The 20,964-nt window shown below is 40.8% G+C and overlaps 1 protein-coding gene across 3 annotated transcripts in view; it reads right to left on the bottom strand.

Moving 5' to 3' along the window:
• Positions 1-2,979: 2,979 nt before the first annotated feature.
• Positions 2,980-20,964, bottom strand: part of IL20RA (interleukin 20 receptor subunit alpha) — a 39,206-nt gene continuing 21,221 nt past the window's right edge. For 2 of the 3 annotated variants that reach the window (XM_072825074.1, XM_072825076.1), the window contains exons 3-7: positions 15,522-15,703; positions 14,175-14,350; positions 13,465-13,609; positions 5,827-5,966; positions 2,980-3,851 (exon numbers count right to left, since the gene is read on the bottom strand). In XM_072825074.1, the coding sequence (XP_072681175.1) occupies positions 3,072-3,851; positions 5,827-5,966; positions 13,465-13,609; positions 14,175-14,350; positions 15,522-15,703 (1,423 nt within the window). In that variant the 3' untranslated portion in view covers positions 2,980-3,071. The remainder of the gene's footprint in view (positions 3,852-5,826; positions 5,967-13,464; positions 13,610-14,174; positions 14,351-15,521; positions 15,704-20,964) is intronic. The other variant, XM_072825075.1, reaches the window with a different exon arrangement.

The following is a 20,964-nucleotide window of genomic DNA, read 5'->3' on the forward strand; positions in this document are numbered from 1 at the left end:
TGGTAATGTGTGGGCCAGAAAGGATGTGGTTATGATCCAGGTGCACTGATCCATGCTGATGGAGCCCTCTATTTAATGTTCTGATTAGATTTACCATGCTGGACAGACTTGCGCTCTTGGCTGTACAAATAGTTTTCCTCTGCATTGATTTCCTGGGAGTTAGCTCAGCCTGGGGGCACCAGATCTTTCCCATGTTGTAGGCTGAGCACTCAATGTCCCCTTTTCACATCCTTCTTCCCATGCTCATGATGTGGCACTAGGTTTCACTCACTCTGCAGTGGGTATATTTTCATTCACTCTGCTTAGAATTTATGGGGTACAAAAATAGGGCCATTAATTGATGTTTTCATGAGGAAAACTCACCTTATGTGGAAGAGGTAGAAGCAACAAAAGTTTGGAAATGCTCAACTCTACTGACATGCTTAGAATGACAAGAGATGTAAGAGCAACTCAGAATTAGATTCCCTTTTACAAAACCACCCATGACTTCAACCTGAAGACATAAAGTGGGAAGCAAATTATGATTGTACTTTTCAGTTAGGAAAATAAGGTGAGGCACACTCTGGCTTTAAGTTGAAATAGTCGTGTCTAAATGGCTTGTCTTTCTGGCACTAAGCACATGCTCTGGCTGTTAATAACAATAAACCCACGGCACTCACTAGGTGCCAGGCGCTGTTCTAAGTGCTTTCTGTATTCCAACTCTGTTCACCTCAACACAGCCCTGAGGGAGTTCTCATCCTTCTTTCCTAGGTGAGGAAGATGAGGACACTGTACGACACATCAATCACTTTGTTTTCTTTCTGCTCTTAATCATGACTTGTTCTTTTCCACTCCTCGGCTTCTTTTACAGTTAGTATTGTAAATTTGTTCTTTAAAACCAGCAGAATCATGTCTACCAAGATTGAGAGGGACAGAACATTCTGGTTAACATAATTATGGTCTAATTAAATCATTAGATTAGAAACTGTTTGGATTTGTGGACAATTTCTAAAGATCACAACTCTAGAATCCATCTCTCCTACCAGAGTTGTTTGCCTGTACCCAAAATATAAATAAGGAAATATGGATGTTATCTGTTTCCTGCAAAAGCATCAACAAATATATATTAAGGTAAAATATGAAAATATTGCTGCTTCTGCAGGTCAAAAACTGTCAAGTAATTTTATACGGTTCCACTTTATAGATCCTTTCATATTTTAATGCAGTGTCTGAAGAATTTAACCTTCTAGGTGATGAATGGTGAAGGCGATGGGCCTAGTTACTGGAAATTAACTAGGATGGTATTGTTTTATGGTACACTTTAGTTTCCACAGTAAATTGTGTCAAATTTTAATACATTCTACCTTACATATTCTAGTCATTTAACTTTTTTCTTTTGTATACCTGTTTGTGTTTTGTTTATATATTTTGTATGTTGTTTGTATATTTTATATATCTTTGTTTGTATATCCTTGTTTGTATATTTTTATATCCTTGTTTGTATATCCTTGTTTGTATATTTTTATATCCTTGTTTTATATCCTTGTTTGTATATCCTTGTTTGTTTATTGACTTTCAGATTATGTAGATAGCAGATATTCATTCATACATACTCCAAGGAGTCTTTGAGGCATCGTTCATTCAAATAGAATATTTGATATTATAATAGTAACATAATACTTCAGCTGCTAAACATATTCCAGGTTATAGACTATGTTAGTATCTTTTTAAAAAATTTTATTTCATTTATTAATTTAAATCAAATTTGTCAACAAAGAGTATAACACCCAGTGCTAATCCCATCAAGTGCCCTCCTTAGTGCCCATCACCCAGTCACCCCATCCCCCGACCACGTCCCCTTCTGCAACACTTTGTTTCCCAGAGTTAGGAGTCTCTCATGGTTTGTCTTCCTCTCTAATTTTTCCTTACTCAGTTTCCCTCCTTTCCCTTATAGTCCCTTTCATTATTTCTTATATTTCACATATGAGTGAAACCATGGTGATTGTCTTTCTGTGACTGACTTATTTCACTCAGCATAATACCCTCCAGTTCCCTCCACATCGAAGCAAATGGTAGGTATTCGTCCTTTCCGATGGCTAAATAATATTCCATTGTATAGTATCTTTTTAAAGACATATTTGCAGGGGCACCTGGGTGGCTCAGTTGGTCAAGCATCTGCCTTTAGTTCAGGTCATGATCCCGGGGTCCTGGGCTTGAACATGGAGGGGGCGGGTGTCTCTGTTCTATGGGGACCCTGCTTCTCCCACTCCCTCTACTGCATCCCCTGCTTGTTCTCTCTTGCACTGACTCTCATCTCTCTCAAATGAATAAATAAAATCTTTTAAAAATACAAATTTCCAGAAATAAAATGTACTATTCTATCATAAAAGGTGGCATTTTCTTTCAGGTAGGTTTCTTACTAAAAGTGCCTACTAAGTTATTGAGAGGATATTTTCTGACTACAAAATAGCAATAATTTATATTAACATTCCAGAAATTCTCATAAAATATAAATATGGCCACTTAAAGTAGCTAAAAGTGTGTACTATCAAGAACTGTGAGTGATTTATTCACTCTGAACTTGGATTATTGTGATTGAATAGTGTGTTGGGCTTAAATATGACCAACTTGCCACCAATTTAGTGGTATTTGTTTGATCTATTTCATCGCTCTGACAGGAGACCAAATTCTAAAAATGTAGTATTTATAAAATGAATGGGCTTCATGAAATATTTTTTTACGGTGCTGTACACCTGATAAGTGCCCAGAAAATAAAAGCCATACATGCTCACTTGAGTGAATTCTTCATCCAATTTGGCAAACATTTTTGAATGTTTACAAAATGATGGGTCAGCGCCTTCATTCCAGGTACCCACCGATGTCACAAGACACCCACATGCATGAACCAACCCTCCATATGAGGCAGAAGGAAAGAAGTGCTATGAGAATAGAGAAGAAACCAGTAATTCTCAGCAACACAGAAAATCTGAGTAAACTGTCTTTCATTCCACGTACTTTATTGTTTGATCACTCCTATGTTTACACTCACGAGCCTTGTAACAGCAGGGGTGTGGCAAAGGGAAGTTCAAGGATTAGTGTTCCATTTGCACATACAATCCCCATTCCTCCATAAATTTCATGAGATAGACTTCACTTTCTTCTGATGGCTCATCTAGAGCCTGCTCCTCATAGAGTCTAGACAAAAGGCCCTCCTCCGTGAACTCCTCGTACTCAGGATGTGAGCATCCCTCTGAGTCATGTTCAAAGCTAGAGAATGACGGCATGCACAGCCTACCAGTCCGAGGGTCCCAATCCACCAGTGTGGTGGAGGACTTTTCATCTGGCTCCTTTCTCGTGTCTGGGTGCTCCCACTGCCGCTGGTCCAAGTCTCGCAGCTGAGGGACGTAGGAATACAGTGGTGTGGGGGAGCCCACGTCGGTCAGAGCTGCCTGTTGCTCAAAGAATTGTCCTGGGAGGGACACCTCCTCCTGCAGATTGAGGTCGTGATCTCCAGGCCCCACACACATGTCAGCAGTTCTTACCGCATACTCATATTCACCTGTGGGCATTGTCCTGCTGGGTGATTCTTGCTGAGTTAGGGGCAGACCCTTGGTTGTTTCCTCAGAGTTACAGAAAATGTCCACCAAATGTACAGCATACCCCAATTGTTTCACCTCCATTTCTGCCTGATGTGGCTCCTGGTCTTGGTGGGGCTCATTCAGATCCCATACATCGTTGCCTTTTTCCATTACACTTAAATCCTTCTGAGAAATTTTAGAATCCTCCAAAATATTGAGGGTGATAAAATTAAGCACAATTTGCTCAGCGGGTACAAAGAATCTTTTGTCAAACTCATTTCCATAAATCAAAATCTGTAAAGACAGAAGAGAACGGTTTTCACCTTTTCACTTGAGAGAGACACGAAAAACAGCTGTTAAGTAGAACTTATACTGTCATCACATAGTTCTAAAGACCTATTCTTACCAACTCATGGAAGTGAAAGTTATTCTTGGAATAAACAGAAAGCCTCATTCACATGGAGGCAAGAGACCCAAGACATACAAAAAAGGCATATGGAAGTGCAAAGTGGTTCCCGGGGTGTGTGTATAAAGTCCAAAGATCTGGGTGTCATTGCCCCCTTCCCTACCTGGCCCAGGGAGTTCAGGACAGTTATTTAATTTCTTGAGGCTCAGTTTTTAATTCTGTAAACTCAGAATTTCTGTCACGTATGAAGCGGCGAGCACTGAGTGAGATAGTTTGGAAACTGCTTTGTTAATTACTGTTGACGACATATTTGTCAGGTGGCAGTGGTTACCTGTGCTCCCAGACCTGACTGGGACATGCCCTGGACATGAAATGTGGACGGTCATAAAAATTGGATGTAAAGAGGGAAAGAGGCACATGAGTAGGGATGGTTTTCCTCACTTCCCCCCTATACCATTCTAATCATACTGTAATGAGGCCAAAAAGGGCACTCCATGTGCCAGGTTATGGCCGACATACTCTAAATCATGTCACCCAGGAAAACTGGGTGGAGATTAAACTGGTACTGGGGATAAGTGGAAGGTGCCCTTTGAGATGGCCTGTCATGAGCTGTGTTTCAATCCTCACTGTGCACCCCCTGATGTGATTTAACATCACAAAACAGGACCTTTAGCCTCATTCTTTTCAACATTTGGCTTCAGAAAGTGACATGTGCTCAATTCTCCTGGGACTGTTCCTCCCAGGTAGGTATCCCTCTGCCATAGGAAGCTACCTCTGAAGCCTAAAAGCAGGCAGAACAAGAGAAACATTTAAAAACCAAACTAACAGGAATACATGTATGCATCATGCATATGTAAACGTTATATTTTAATAATTTGCAGATAAATTATTTTTGTGGTTAAAATATGCCCAGCTCATGGGAAACCTTCAGTGTACCGTCCAGAAGTATAGGTTTATTCCATCTTAATATTTTCCTGCTCTCCTTGCTGTGAATGCCTGTCCTGGCCATTTCCCTCCAAAATGTGTTCCCATTCCACACTGTCTCCAGCCCTACATCCCACTCTCCTCTTGCAGACTCTCCTCTTTGTTCCCTGGACAACTGCAGAGTCTCCTAGCTGCTTTTTTTGTTTCTAATCTTACTTCCTCCAATGTTATCTTAGACCCTCTCCATCTGGATCTAAAACACGATATTGACCTTGACGCTCTCTACTCAAAACCCTACAGAGAGTTCTCTTTTCGAAGAGAATGCAAAGCCCAAGTTCATTAGAATAACACCCAATTCTCCTGTTACCTGGCCCTCCCCCTCCTTCCCACTCTCACTTCTGTAGCTCCTTATCAGCAACCTGTGGTCAAGCAGTATCATGTGGTTTTCCAAACATCCACTCACCTTGGTTCCCCTGGGATTTCTGCCAGCAGTAGGTGCTCTAACTCTTACTCCACTTTCATAATCAAAGCCAGATGTAAATCGTCTCCTGGCCCCCCTGTGGGGTTTCAGCACCCTCCCCATAACTCCCTGAACTTTCACAGTCCTCAGTGCCTGGTTCCATCTTAGCCTTCGTGCATCACTTTGAAATACTTGTCCCCAACTTAACCAGAGCCTCTGGAAAGGCATGGATCCTGACTTAAGTTTATTTGTGTACCTCAAGACCTAGTCTAATCTGTTCATTACATGTAAAATCATCGTCAAAGCTGAGGAATCCTTCTCTTTGGTTATGTTACTGAGTGAATCTAGTAGCAAAAGTGTTTAATTCATCAACTCTAAACCCACTCTGCCTGTAAAAGGGACCAGTGTCAGTTCTAAAGTCTCCTTTTCTACTTTTCTGGAAGGGAGTGTGTACGACTCCTGCCACGCTAAGCACTCACCAAATTTGCTGGGTGTTTTTCTTTGCCAACATGGATGTATCTGTACATGAAGTAGCCCATTGCAGAAAAAAGAAACACGGTAACAGATATGGGCAAAACATACCAGAAGATGATTTTAACCCTCAATGCTGATGTCTGGTCTGTAAAAAAAGGGAGGGGGGGATAGAGGGTTATGATTCCATGTGGTGGGAAAATATTGGCAATGTCAGGTGGCTTTGGGCTGATCACTTACATTCAGGAATTCAGTTTTTCATTTATAAATGGAGAAGCTTGTAGGAAAAGTGATAAGGGGTCTCAGAATTCTTTTTTTCATTAATTAATTAATTTATTAATTTATATTGGAGTTCAATTTGCCAATATATAGCATAACAACCAGTGCTCATCCCATCAAGTGCCCCCTCAGTGCCCATCACCCACTCACCCCCACCCCCCACCCTCCTCCCCTTCTACCACCCCTAGTTCGTTCCCAGAGTTAGGAGTCTTTCATGTTCTGTCTCCCTTTCTGATATTTCCCACTCATTTTTTCTCCTTTCCCCTTTATTCCCTTTCACTATTTTTTATATTCCCCAAATGAATTAGACCATATAATGTTCAGAATTCTTACTTTCTGACAAGAGCTGGTTTTTAAGAATCATCTGGACTTGTAGACCTCACTGTATGGCTGCATCAACAACCCAATCAGCAGATATTCTGCAGGGAGGGGCAAGGTGGCGGAAGAGTAGGGGTCCTCAACTCACCTGGCCCCACAAACTTACCTAGTTAACTTTCAAAACATCCTGAACACCTATGAATTCGTCATGAGATTTAAAGTGAGAACAGTTGGAACGCTACAGAGAGAAAAGTTTTCACTTCTAACAAGGTAGGAAGGTGGAAAGAAAATAAAAAAGAATCAAGTGGCGGAGGGCCCCGGGGAGGAGGAGGGCCCCGGGGAGGAGCCGGGTGGGTGGGAGCCTCGGGGTAGGAAAGCCCAGCCCTGGGGAAGCGGGGACTTTAAAAATCCGCGCCCGAGTTTTCCTGGACACAAACGTGCTCAGCAGGGAGATTGGGCAGAACCGCAGGAGGGGCAGGGAAGCCTCCAGATCCCCGGGGTCACTATGAGAAGAGGGGCACCCAGGGGAAAGCGCTCAGCCCTGGGGCATCGGGGAGAAGCCAGGGGTCAGGCGGAGGCTCTGGACAGAGGTGGCTGAGCCCCGATCCCTGTGGGAGAGAGGGCCCTGGGAGCGCAATTCCAGGAGCACAGGGCACCGAACAGACACAGCCAGGATCCTGCGCTCCCCCCGGGACAGGCGGAGGCAGGGAGGGCACAGGACAGCGAGGACGCTCCTGCCGCCGGGCGCCCCTGAGCTGTGCAGGTCAGTGCCCCTTGCTGCCCTGGGAGCACCTAGGCCGGTGCAGACTGGGAGCTGCGGTAGTTACTGGGGGAGCTGACTCCAGAGCTGGAGACCTGGCCCCCACCAGTGTAGCTGTTCCTCCTGGTGTCACCTTGTGCCTGGCACTGGCAGAGGGCGGGGCAGCTCCCCCAGGTACACACACCTGAGAATCAGCACAGCAGGCTCCTCCCCCAGAGACCAGCTGGAAGGACAGGGGAAGAGCAAGTTTTTGACTAAGCAGTGCTAGAAAGCTCCAGGACTGAGGGAAAATAGTATGTAGAACTAGAGGCTCCTTTTTCTTTTCTTCTTTTTTACTTTTTCCATTACAACTCATTCTTATATCAGACTAAAAATTCCCAATATTTTTCTCTTTTCCCACCTTAACTACAGTATTTTACCAGCCAGCTCTTCATTTTTAAGTTTTTTCCTTTTTGACTTTCATATTTCTACAATTACATGTTTTAGATATATTTTCCACTTCTGGATTCCCTTCAATATATTCAATTTAATTTTGGTAGATACGAGATATGGGTTTTTGTTTTTTGTTTTTTCTGCCTCATTTTGTTTTAAAATGGTGGAAGTTAGTACCATCTAAAACATGACCAACATGTACCCAGAACCAAGTGGGACACCGTGATGGTTCATTCTGTGAGATTATATCGTTTTCCTTCCCATTCTGGCCCCCTCTTTTATCTTGTTTATGTTTTTGAGGTCAATGTTGGGGTTTTACATAAGTATTGCTTGTTTATATAAATTTGGGACTGAGCATATTCTAATATACAGAACAAAATACACTCAGAACCAAGAGGATCACCCTCTAGGACCCCTCAGGGAGACTACATTCTTTTTCCACTACCACTTTCTCACCACCAACATCTCCACCCCCCTTTCCTCGTTACTTTTTCTTTGTTTTCAGTTTTTGGCTTCTTACTTATACTACTTTGTTTTATTTATTTTTTTGAAGATTTTATTTATTTATGATAGAGAGAAAAAGAGAGAGAGAGAGAGGCAGAGACATAGGCAGAGGGAGAGAAGCAGGCTCCATGCCAGGAGCCTGACGTGGGGCTCGATCCCGGGACTCCAGGATCACGGCCTGGACCAAAGGCAGGCGCTAAACCACTGAGCCACCCAGGGGTCCCCCCTATACTACTTTGTTTTAAAATTTGTTTTTCACTTTAGTAGTCTTTTTGTTTTATTTTGTTCCGTCCTTCTTTTTCTTTTATTTTCTGGTCTCTGACCTCTTTGGAATCATCTAGGGTGTATTTTACTTAGGTCATGGTTGATATTTTTGACTCAGCCCACTCATACAGCCACTCTGCACTAGAAGGAAGAATTCACTACAAGAGAAAGAGACTTCATTACTGCAGAATTGAGATCTAATCAGGCCGAAATTAAAAAAAGATTAAATGAGATGCAATCCAAACTGGTTGTTCTAACTGCTAGGGTTAATGAGGTGGAAGAAAGAGTGAGTGACATAGAAGACAAGTTGCTGCTAAGGAAGGAAGCTGAAGAAAAAAGAGAAAAACAATTAAAAGCCCATGAAAAAAGGCTTAGGGAAATAAAGGATTGCCTGAGAAGGAAGAATATACATTTAATTGGGATTCCAGAGAAGGCTGAGAGAGACAGAGGACCACAAAGCATATTTGAACAAATCATAGTGAGAACTTCCCAAATCTGGGGAAGGAAAGAGGCATTCAGATCCAAGAGATAGACAAGACCTCCCCCCAAATCAATAAAAACCATTCAACACCTCAACATTTAATAATGAAACTTGCAAATTTCAAAGATAAAGAGAAAATCCTTAAAGCAGCGCAAGACAAGAGATTCTTAACTTATATGGGGAGAAATATCAGATTAACAGCAGACCTCTCCTCAGAGAACTGGCAGGCCAGAAAGGGCTGGAAGGATATATTCAAGGTCCTAAATGAGGAGAACGTGCAGCCAAGAATACTTTATCCAGCAAGGCTCTCATTCAGAATAGAAGGAGAGATAAAGAGCTTCCAAGATAGGCAGAAACTGAAAGAATGTGATCACCAAACCGGCTCTGCAGGAAATATTAAGGGGGACCCTGTAAAAGAAAGAGGAAACCCAAAGAAATAATCCACAAAAACAGGGACTGATTAGGTATTACAATGACACTAAATTCATATCTTTCAATAGTTACTCTGAATGTGAATGGGCTAAATGATCCCATCAAAAGACACAGGGTATGGGACTGGATAAAAAAGCAAGACCCATCTATTTGCGGTCTACAAGAGACTCATTTTAGACCTAAGGACACCTCCAGCCTGAAAATGAAGGGATGGAGAACCATTTACCATTCAAATGATCCTCAAAAGAAAGCTGGGGTAGCAATCCTCATATCAGATAATTAAAGTTTATCCCAAAGACTGTAGTAAGAGATGAAGAGGGACACTATATCATACTTAAAGGGTCTATTCAACAAGAAGACCCAACAAGAACATTCCTCAGCATCTTAAAAACCATCTACGAAAAGCCCACAGCAAATATCATTCTCAATGGAGAAACACTGGGAGCATTTCCCCTAAGATCAGGAAAAAGACAGGGATGTCCACTCTCATCACTGCTATTCAACATAGTACTGGACGTCCTAGCCTCAATAATCAGGCAACAAAAAGAAATAAAAGACATTCAAATTGGCAAAGAAGTCAAACTCTCTTTGCAGATAACATGATACTGTACACAGAAAACCCAAAAGACTCCACCCCAAGATTACTAGAACTCATACAGCAATTCGGCAGTGAAGCATGATACAAAATCAATGCCCAGAAGTCAGTGGCATTTCTATACACTAACAATGAGACTGAAGAAAGAGAAATTAAGGAGTCAATCCCATTTACAATTTCACCCAAAAGCATAAGATACCTAGGAATAAACCTAACCAAAGAGGTAAAGGATCTATACCCTAAAAACTACAGAACACTTCTGAAAGAAATTGAGGAAGACACAAAGAGATGGAAAAATATTCCATGCTCATGGATTGGAAGAATTAATATTGTGAAAATGTCAATGTTACCCAGGGCAATTTACACATTTAATGCAATCCCTATCAAAATGCCATGGACTTTCTTCAGAGAGTTGGAACAAATCATCTTAAGATTTGTGTGGAATCAGAAAAGACCCCGAATGGCCAGGGGAATATTAAAAAAGAAAACCAGAGCCGGGGGCATCACAATGCCGAATTTCAGTTTGTACTACAAAGCTGTGATCATCAAGACAGTGTGGTACTGGCACAAAAACAGACACATAGATCAATGGAACAGAAGAGAGAACCCAGAAGTGGATCCTCAACCTTATGGTCAACTAATATTTGACAAAGCAGGAAAGGCTATCTGCTGAAAAAAAGTCTTCAATAAATGGTGCTGGGAAAATTGGACAGCCCCATGCAGAAGAATGAAACTAGACCAATCTCTTACGCCAGACACAAAGATAAACTCAAAATGGATGAAAGATCTGAATGTGAGACAAGAATCCATCAAAATCCTAGAGCAGAACACAGGCAACACCCTTTTTGAACTTGGCCACACCAACTTCTTGCAAGATACATCCATGAAGGCAAGAGAAACAAAAGCAAAAATGAATTATTGGGACTTAATCAAGATAAGAAGCTTCTGAATAGCAAAAGATACAGTCAACTAAACTAAAAGACAACCTGCAGAATGGGAGAAGATATTAGCAAATGACCTATCAGATAAAGGGCCAGTCTCCAAGATCTAGAAAGAACTTATTAAACTCAACAGCAAAGAAAGAAACAATCCAATCATGAAATGGGCAAAAGACATGAAGAGAAATCTCACAGAGGAAGACATAGACATGGCCAACATGCACATGAGAAAATGCTCCGCATCACTTGCCATCAGGGAAATACAAATCAAAACCACAATGAGATACCACCCCACACCAGTGAGAATGGGGAAAATTAACAAGGCAGGAAACAACAAATATTGGAGAGGATGTGGAGAAAGGGGAACCCTCTTGCACTGTTGGTGGGAATGTGAACTGGTGCAGCCACTCTGGAAAACTGTGTGGAGGTTCCTCAAAGAGTTAAAAATAGAGCTACCCTACCACCCAGCAATTGCACTGCTGGGGATTTACCCCAAAGATACAGATGCAGTGTAATGCCGGGACACCTGCACCCCGATGTTTATAGCAGCAATGTCCACAATAGCCAAACTGTGGAAGGAGCCTCGGTGTCCGTTGACAGATGAATGGATAAAGAAGCTGTGGTCTATGTATACAGTGGAATATTGCTCAGCCATTAGAAATGACAAATACCATTTGCTTTGACATGGATGGAACTGGAGGGTATTATGTTGAGTGAAATAAGTCAATTGGAAAAGGACAAACATTATATGGTCTCATTCATTTGGGGAAAATAAAAATTAGTGAAAGGAAATAAAGGGAAAGGAGAGAAAATGAGTGGGAAATATCAGAGAGGGAGCCAGAACATAAGAGACACCTAACTCTGGGATATGAACAAGTGGTGGTGGAGAGGGAGGTGGGCGGGGGTTGGGGTGACTGTGTGATAGGCACTGAGGGGGACACTTGGCAGGATGAGCACTGGGTGTTATGCTAAATGTTGGCAAATTGAAGTCCAATAAAAAAATTTAAAAATAAAATAAAGTAAAATAAAATAAAATAAAATAAAATACACACACAAAAAGAAAAAAGAAAAAAAGAAAAGAAAAGGGAACCCTCCCGGACTGTTGCCGGGAGCGCAAACTGGTGCAACCACTTTGAAGAAGAATATGGAGGTTCCTCAAAATAAAAATAAAATTACCAAAAAAAGAAGACCTAACAATCATGAATATTTATGTCCCTAATGTGGGAGGTTGCCAAGTATATCAGTCAATTAATAACTAAAGTAAAGACAGACTTAGATAATAATACACTAATACTAGTAGACTTCAACATGGCACTTTCAGCAGATATTCCAACATTTTATGTCTGGTTATGAGACTCATGCAGGTCTTATATTTGAAGCTAAGTGTGTCTAATATTCAAGCAACATATACACTTTAAACCCAAAATGGAAACCCTCTTGATAAGATCCTATTAAGCTGCCCCCACTATTCCATATACGCATTTGACTCAACCTTTTCCAAATATTAAGTAGAAGACAGGAATGTATGGCATCACCTTCTAAACTTTTTGGGTAGGTCTGGAGCTTGGGATGTGTGTAGGGAGGTGGCTGAGCTAGTGTATGCCGAGAGTGGCCAATCTGCTTTGTTTTGTCTTTTGCTTGCTTAGCATTTCAGTTTTCTTTGACATATGGCAAGGAAGCCTTCATTTTAAGGGGAAAGTATGAAAGGATAGAGATTCAAAAATAAAGCTTTTCACTTTCAATAGGTACTCACAAAATCCCCTTTATATTCTTTAGGACAGTTTCATCTTGTGATGGGCTCAGTGAGAGGGAAAAGGAAAGCAGGAGTCTTATCACCATGGCCATCCCACAGCTGGTGATGGGGGAAAAGGTGTGACATTAATTCTAGGACAGCATGTTTGGAAGAGGGAAATGGAGGAATAATGAATCATGAGCCATTTGATGAAGGTAAATGTCAGAGTTTATTTGCAATGTTCAGGTTTTGAGTTCAAGGTCTTCTCACCCTTCAGGAAGAACAAATACACAAATGCCAAGTTCCGAACTCTTTTCTCTCCTAACAGGAATGACAGTCTTCAGCCAAATTCAGAAAAAAATGAAGAGACAAAAGGAAAGAGAGAGAAGCAATGTAAGTGAGGGAGTAACTGTGGATTTGCTGATCCCAGATGCTTTTGCAGCCAGTGAGTGATATCTGAATGCAACTTGTGGAGCCTGGAATCTGTATTCCTGAGAGTGAGCAAAAGCTAGCGTCTTCATGTTTTTAGGGTAATGTTTTGTTTCTAGCACTAAAACTTGATGTTCTGGAGGACCACAGAATTTCTACTGATGAAAGGGATGACAATTAAAAAAAAAGAGGCGTGTAAAAATTCTTAATTGTCATTTTCCCACGGAAGAGGATTATTGGCAAGCAGGTATCAGGACAGGTGGTAAGAGTTCCCCGGGGGGAATGTAAACACACCCTAATGCGGGTCAAGTTCAATGGCAGAGTCCCAGGCTTCTCAATGCACATCTGGTGATGGTTGTCTCCGCTTTTGTCCCAACCTGTTTCTGGTAGATTTGGATTTGTCCAAACTTTGTTTATAATTGCCACACTTCTAGTTTTATCAGATTTCCTTCTCTAGACCAGCTGAGGGTTTTTAAGCATACCTTTCAAAGTGCGGACACACTGCTTCTCAGAAGGCTGAGCAAGACGAGGTGGCCCTGGGACGAAAGATTCCACAAGGATGCAGTACAGAGTGTCTGGCTCCAGCCAGACCAGCACCAGTGTGTGGTTGGTCACACACTGGGACCACTAGGGCAGGGGATGGGAAACAGCAATTAGGGCCAAAGAACTCCAGCACCACCCCAGACAGATAGCTCCAGAAGGAAATAAAACACTGAGATACCACTGAATCTTTCATAATCACTATAAGCTTTTTTTTTTCAGCAATATCTTTAAAATAATTTTTTCCTTGAGCTCAGCCGAGCATGGTCAGGAAATGGAACCATTCTGGGAACAATTTTAAATAATAATGTAAGGACAGATTTCTTGCTCAACCTTGCCCTGTGTTCTCACTGACATTTCTTTCTTTCTTGGAGAGTAACTGACAGATCATATGCAAGACAAAGTTCTCCATCAAAGTGAGGTGGACAGTCGTTCTACACCCAACAGCAACATCACACCCCACTGACAGAGTTTCTGTAAGGGAAATCTGAAGAGCACTGTTGAGAATTTTACATATCAATTTCCACTGTATCTTGTCTAGCATGTCTTTGAATATCACATCTTCCCAGATTCCCGTGCCTCAGGGCTGCTTATTCAGCATTAGCTACAGAAAGTCACCAGATTAGAGGCCCCCATTCCATTCCAGACTTACCATTCTATTGGATTTAGTATTATATATGGACACATTATACTTCAGGTTGGAGTATATCTGTCGCATGGAAATAGAACTTTCTTCTGGACTTCTCTTCCACTTCTCTGGAGCCGTCAGGACAATAGAAATGGATTTCTCATCTGTAGTCAAAGCAACCCTTGGTGGTCCAATTTGTGCTTAAAGGGGTGGGGAGAGGGAGGTATCATGTTCACATGTAGAAATCACTATGTATGAAACTACAGTATAATCCTACTGGAATCAAAGCCCTAAAGCTACCTTCTTAGTTGAGATGACTCAGAATGCTCTAAGGTTTTGCCACATCTTGAAACAGTCATTTCACACCCCTGACACAATATTAAAACACAAAATTCAAGTATGTATTTACTTAGTTCCTAGTCCCATGGATGAACAGATGGTAAACACAATTAAAAGTGTTTACAACACTCCTGTGACTTGAAAAATTGGTGATCAATAACATTAATATGATTTAATAAGTGGTGGAAATCAGCCATGGAGGAATGAAGCAGTGTTAAAGACTTTTGAAGATGTGATTGGAATGATCTAGAGCAGAGGCTTACAAATTTTTATCATAAAGGTACAGATAGGAAGTATTTTAGGCTCTATAGGCATATGATCTCTGTTGCAATTCTTATTTATATCAATGTAAAAATCATTCTTAGCTCTTGGCCTACAGATAAATGGAAAGGGGCAGTGCCACACTAAGAAGGGCATCTGAAGAGAGGTTCCAACTCCAGGACTGGAGGAGCACTCGTAAGCATTAGGAGCATTAGGGCAGCTCTGAGTGGGTCCTCTACGGCTGAATCAGCACAGAACAAGACATGGAAAAATGTAAAGAGCAAATATCAGGAAGATGTTGCCTGAATTCTGAGTTACACCTAGAAATGATGTCATCACACTAACCTGTTCATAACAAGAAGAGACTTAGTTTGGCAAGCAGAACAATCTTGTGTCAATCTTGTGCACCTATATCCATGGTGTATAAACCCACAGCAATGAAAAAAAACCTGTCAGTTCTTCAAATTACAGTCTTCACTAAATAATGAAACAAAATTGAATTTTGATAATATTGGCATCTAATGTTAATTTTGGATCTGGTAGAGATCTTAGGGATGACTAAGCCAAACCTCTCCTTATAAAGACGAAACTGAGTACTAGCAAGGTGGAGCATTGTGGGCTGGTCACTCTAGCAGCTGAGGGACAGAGAACAGAACAAAGTCACCAGAGCACTGGCCTCTTGGGCAATGCTGTCTGTGAGGCCGAGACGCCACACTTGACGGTCAGATGAACTTGATATTTTCTGTATTTACAGACAATCATGTTACTTACTTTCTAAGAATGGATAGAATCGTCCGGTTTCTGCCCATTTGGAACAATTCGTTTCCCAAATGGCCTTAACTTTGGCATAATATTGATGTTCATAATCAGAAGTTTCCACAGAGAGATCACAGCAGGTCCTATTGATATTTCTACATTCGGATTTACTCAGCCATTTCTTTTGCCCATATCTGCTGAGAAAGAAACTGAATTAATAATGACGTGCCCTCTGTGATCCCAATAGGGGGGAGAAACAGTCATTATACAAAATTGAATGGAAGTTCAGACCTTCACTTCAGAACAAAAGTGCCTGTCATTGAGATAAAAAGAATCCATGTTTGCTGCTAGCAATTTTTTTCATTAGCTGTCAGGAGTATGAGTCAGAATTTCTGCAATCACCTCTCTTTTCTGTGAATTATAATATGGATAGCACATTTTGAGAGCATGTATTTTTTTATTATTCTTGGGTTACAGAAAAATGTACATGTTGTGTGATCAGTTCTTCTAGTAATTATCTATGTAAGATTTTTAGTCCACCATGTCTATGAAGGTCAATTTGATGGGCTATTTTTAGAAATATTAGTCATTTTTTTCTTGGAAGAAAAATTACCTTGACATTTCCATAAAATTTAAAAATGTACTTGTTATCAAAGGTTCTAGGGAAAATTCACTAGATTGGAGTGCATGCCACAGTAATTATAGTGATGGTGATGATAGTGACTGGGTGTTCATATAGATATCTCCTTTCTTTATTAAAGACACAACACTCAAAGCAAGTGGGGAGGGGGAAATATTTTTAACAGTTTTCAGGTGGGAGAGACTGAGATGTAGAGAGTTGAAGAGCCACAAAGAGAGACAGGGTTGCATGGGAAGCTATGAAGGGATTAAAGCAGGTGTGCTGGGGTTTTAGAAAGCTAACTGGTGTAGCATGGAGAAAGCAGTGGGGTAGGAGTGGCAGCCTGGGGATCCCTTGAGGGCATACTGCAGTGGTCCAGGTGGAAGATGTAGGTGGCTTGGGCTGGGGTGGTGGCAGTGGAATAGATGACAGGACCAAAGGAAGAAATATTAGGAGACAGGACTTGGTAATGGAGTGTAGGTAAGAGATGAGAGAGATGAAGGTGTTCAGGATGATATATCTTTCCATCTGGGACAGTGGTAACATTTACCAAGATGAGGAATCCTGAGAAATAGGTTTGAGAAATGGGGAGGTGGGGTGGGAGGAAGGGAAGATAACAGGTTCAGCTTTTCACCTGTTGAACCTCAGGTATGTGAAAGATACCCAGATGCGGATGCCCAGTAGGCACTGGGGCTCAGCACAGAGATGTGAGTGGGAGGCAGTGATTTTTGAAATCAAAGGCATGAAATTGTTCATTGAAGGCATAGGTGTGAATAAAATTATCCTGGAGCCACAGCAAAGCCTAAGATACAATTCCAGGATCATCAAGGTTAAAAAGTTGGCTCCAAAGTACAGTTAGAAATAGCAGCTAAAGGGGCATCTGGATGGCTCAGTTGACTGAGCCTCCAATTCTTGGTCCCAGCTCAGGTCTTGATCTCAGGGTTGTGAGTTCAAGCCCCACATGGGCTCCTCACTAGGCATGGAGCCTACTTAAAAAAGAAAAGGAAAAGAAATTGCAGCTAAAGAGGGAGAATGAGAAACAGACATTACATAAGTCAAGGCAAGAGCATATCTTGAGGATGAGGAAATGTGGACTTTCTCAAGTGTTGTCAAAGCTTAAGGGTGTCCTCTCTTTTCGTAATATAGCAACAGATTTCCAAAAGACAATGTATCTTGTTTCACAAGTACCATACCTGCTGAAAAGACATTAGAAATACAGTTCAGATCTTGTTGACCAACTTTTCCATCAAGCAGTCACCACTGCCTAAGGCTTTCCAACTTTTTTTGGCTGTGAGCCACAAGAAGAAATACATTTTACATTGTGACCCAGCTCCTATAAACATACATATATTTAACATACTAATACAAAGATTTCATAAGATGATATTTAAACTTTACTACATGCCATGAATTCAGTTATTGTCCATTCCAATCTACTTCACACCATTCCAGTCCTTTCCATTAAAAATAATGCTAGCTATGTTCTTCAAAATTGATTTCATGGTCCATCAACAAGTCTTGACTTACAGTTTGGCAAATATCGCCCTCACCGATTTGATCTCCTCTCCCCTAATTTCCTTACTCTGCCAAGGGTAGGGCAGCTTTCCATGACAGAGTTCGATGGAGGAGAAAATACTCTTTACTGGATTCTGAGCATTATGCTCTGTACGCCTGATAAACTGATAGACATAAATCATTCAATGACGACTTCAGTAATGATGTTAATGCATGACAAAAAGTCATGTGAGGCCCTCAATGGTCTCTGACTATTTTCTGCTAATTCCATAAAGCTTTTATCAAGTGCTTATTAAGTTATTATGTATTGGGACTAATGCTTAGGATTTCTATGCCTTATCTCATTTAATTATCCTAATGACCCTACGAGGCAGGTGCCATTATTTTCACCCCATTTTATGGATAAGGAAACAGACTCAGTGAGATTAAGGAACTGCTCAAGTTGATATGACTAATAACAGGCATATCTGGGATTTGAACCACATTTCAAAGCTTGGGCCACAGCTTGTGCATGTAAAACTGCACTATATATTTTCTGCATTAAATTCTTTTGGCAGGTAGAATTCAAACTTTTGTTAAAATTCATTTTTTACTTGGAAACAAACTTCACTCCAAAGTGTAAAAGCATAATGTGTAACTTGCCCAAGGTTACTTGGCTAAGTTCACAGCCTGGCTACAAACCAAGGACTGTGTGACCTTGGAGCTGAGGTTGGAGTCCTACTGGTGACACAACACTGCCCTGTATTCCTGTCCATCTTGGACATGCATAAGCATGTAAGACCTCCAATATGGCAAGTTTCTTTTTCAATACTCATTCTTGAAAGTTGTACTATCTCCATTATTTGCTCTCATAGAGTAATGATAACTCAATTTTTTTGTTAGCCTTTTTAGAATCAAATAAACATGTAAAGGACAGAACAAGCTCATTGCTTCACCTAATAGAAAAGGAATCCAGGGCAAACTCAAGAGCCATTTCTTTTTGCAGAGTGACATCTTCTTTCCTAAAACACTTTCAGAGAAACTCCTCGAAAATGAAAATGAGGTCATTGTGAAGAGCTGCTGAAGTATTTCACTGCCTTTAAGGATCAGAATATATTTTTCTTAGAGAAAAATGATTTTGGTGTTCTTTTTGTAAATAGGGTACTTTTAAAAAATTCAAACAATCAGAAATGTTTAATCAAGAGAGAAACAAATCACTCTAAAACCTATTTGCCTGAAACATTTGGCATTCATAATTCTGGACAACTCATTATGCTTCTTTATTCACATAGGAATGATTAAATAGCTGTATACACAGACAGTAACTAGATCATACCATACTTATGGTTTTAATCAAAGTTGTAAATTTAACCTGATTTGAATTTATACTTTCTCAAGATTCTATTATCTATCTATCTATCTATCTATCTATCTATCTATCTATCTATCATCTATCTATCTATCGACTATGAGTGGGGAGAGAAAGAATCCCAATCAGATTCCATGCTGAGTTTGGAACCCAACCCTGAGCTCAATCCCAGAACTCTGAGATCATGACCTGAGCCAAAATCAAGGAGTCAGACACCTAACCAACTGAGCTACCCAGCTGCCCCCTGATTTGAACTTTAATAGAAAAAGAAATTGAAGTGAAATTAAAGGAATTGCTGTAGTTCACGTGTTTTATCACAAGAGACATTAGTTCCTAAAAGATCTTTTAAATTAAGAAAATAGTTTATAAAAATATTGAGAGTTTAGTTATCAAGATGATGAAATATTTTCATTTTAGATCACATTTAATGGCTTCCTGCTATGAAACTCAGTACACTTATAGTTTTTTTTCCCATCTTCTAATCTGTTATATTATTGTTTAGGTTTCAAGCATTTACAAGAAAGTTCAATAACCACATTTCCTATCATTATTTAGCCTCAGTTCTTCACTTAGATGGTCTCAATATGCGTAGCAGTCTTTCCACAATAACAAATAATCTTGTCAGTACTAAGGTCTTTGTTCAGGTTCATCTTTACCTCTTTCAGCTGATATCATCTTTAGTTAGTGGTTTTCTCCCCCTCAAGAAGATCTCAGGGGAGTGCTATCCTGACATCTCGCTTGCTTGAAAATACATCTGTTGAACTTGATAAGAATCCTAGATTACACCCCTTTTTCCCTCAGAGGATGTATCACTGTCTTTTGTTGAGTGTTGCCAGACACAAATCATCCTCTCCCCTGCCCCCCTTGAGCCTTGCTTTTGCTATGACAGTCATAAAGTATTTCATCTTCTTCAAGTTCAGAACCTCACCAGGATAGGTCTTCCTATTGTTTTTATTACATTTTCCTGGACTGAGCATGCATTTACAATGCACAATTCCAGAGAGTCCAGAGAGTCATTATCACTTGTTCAGTTACTACTATCAGTTAGCCATAGGGTTTTACTCTCTATATAATATTTTGATCTTCCATCTTTTCCCTAAGCTCCACCCACTTGCTTAAAAAAATTCTTCCTCTTGTATTAGAATCTTTAACTTAATCTTTAATCTTTAACTGCTTTTTTCTCTCTCTTTCTTCTCTCCCTTCCTTTTCTCCTCTCCCTTCCCCTCCACTCCCCTCCCCTCTCCTCCTGTCCCCTTCCCTCTCTTCTCCTTTCCTTTCCTTCAGATTTACCATTAGAGATCATGTGTATGGACTCAAACTCTGAACAATTATTCATCTGAATTTTTCTCCTATTTCCATGAGAAAGCTTTTCAGGAACTTTTCAGTGTGTGTGTGTGTGTGTGTGTGTGTGTGTGTGTGTGTGTGTGTGTGTATGTCTTTCTCCTTCCCAGTAATAATGGAGAGATGCTATGCCAGACTCTTTGGGACTTTTACTCTTTGAACAGGGCCAGCTATTTATTGAATATTAGGCAAATGGGTATAGGAGTGAAGGTGTGTCACACACCTGTTCTCCAAATCATATCATTTCCTTTGCTGGAGAGCCTGCCCATCCTCAAGTTTTGGAACTGCAGGAAGCTGATGTGCCACAAGGCACATTAGTGACATCACAGTCCCCTAGGGTGCCTCCCAGCCACCATCATACAAGCCATCTCACTGCTTGTGCATTCACTTTAACAGGGCGACTGGCCCCTCTACAGGGAATGTGTAACTTGAACGTGATTTCCCTTTCAGCTCTTCCTTCTCTGACATTCTGTGGCACCAAACTGGGGCTCATGGGGACATTTCCTTAATTTCTGGTAGGAGAAATCCTTAGATTCACATCCTTAGACTGTACTGTAACATTTATTCTTATGAAATTATGTTCTACTGTTGGAGTTCAATAAGGTAGATTCACTTTCAGTTTCTGCAGCTGTTTT

This window comes from Canis lupus, chromosome 1, assembly GCF_048164855.1.
Source record: "Canis lupus baileyi chromosome 1, mCanLup2.hap1, whole genome shotgun sequence".
NCBI classification, from domain to species: domain Eukaryota; kingdom Metazoa; phylum Chordata; class Mammalia; order Carnivora; family Canidae; genus Canis; species Canis lupus.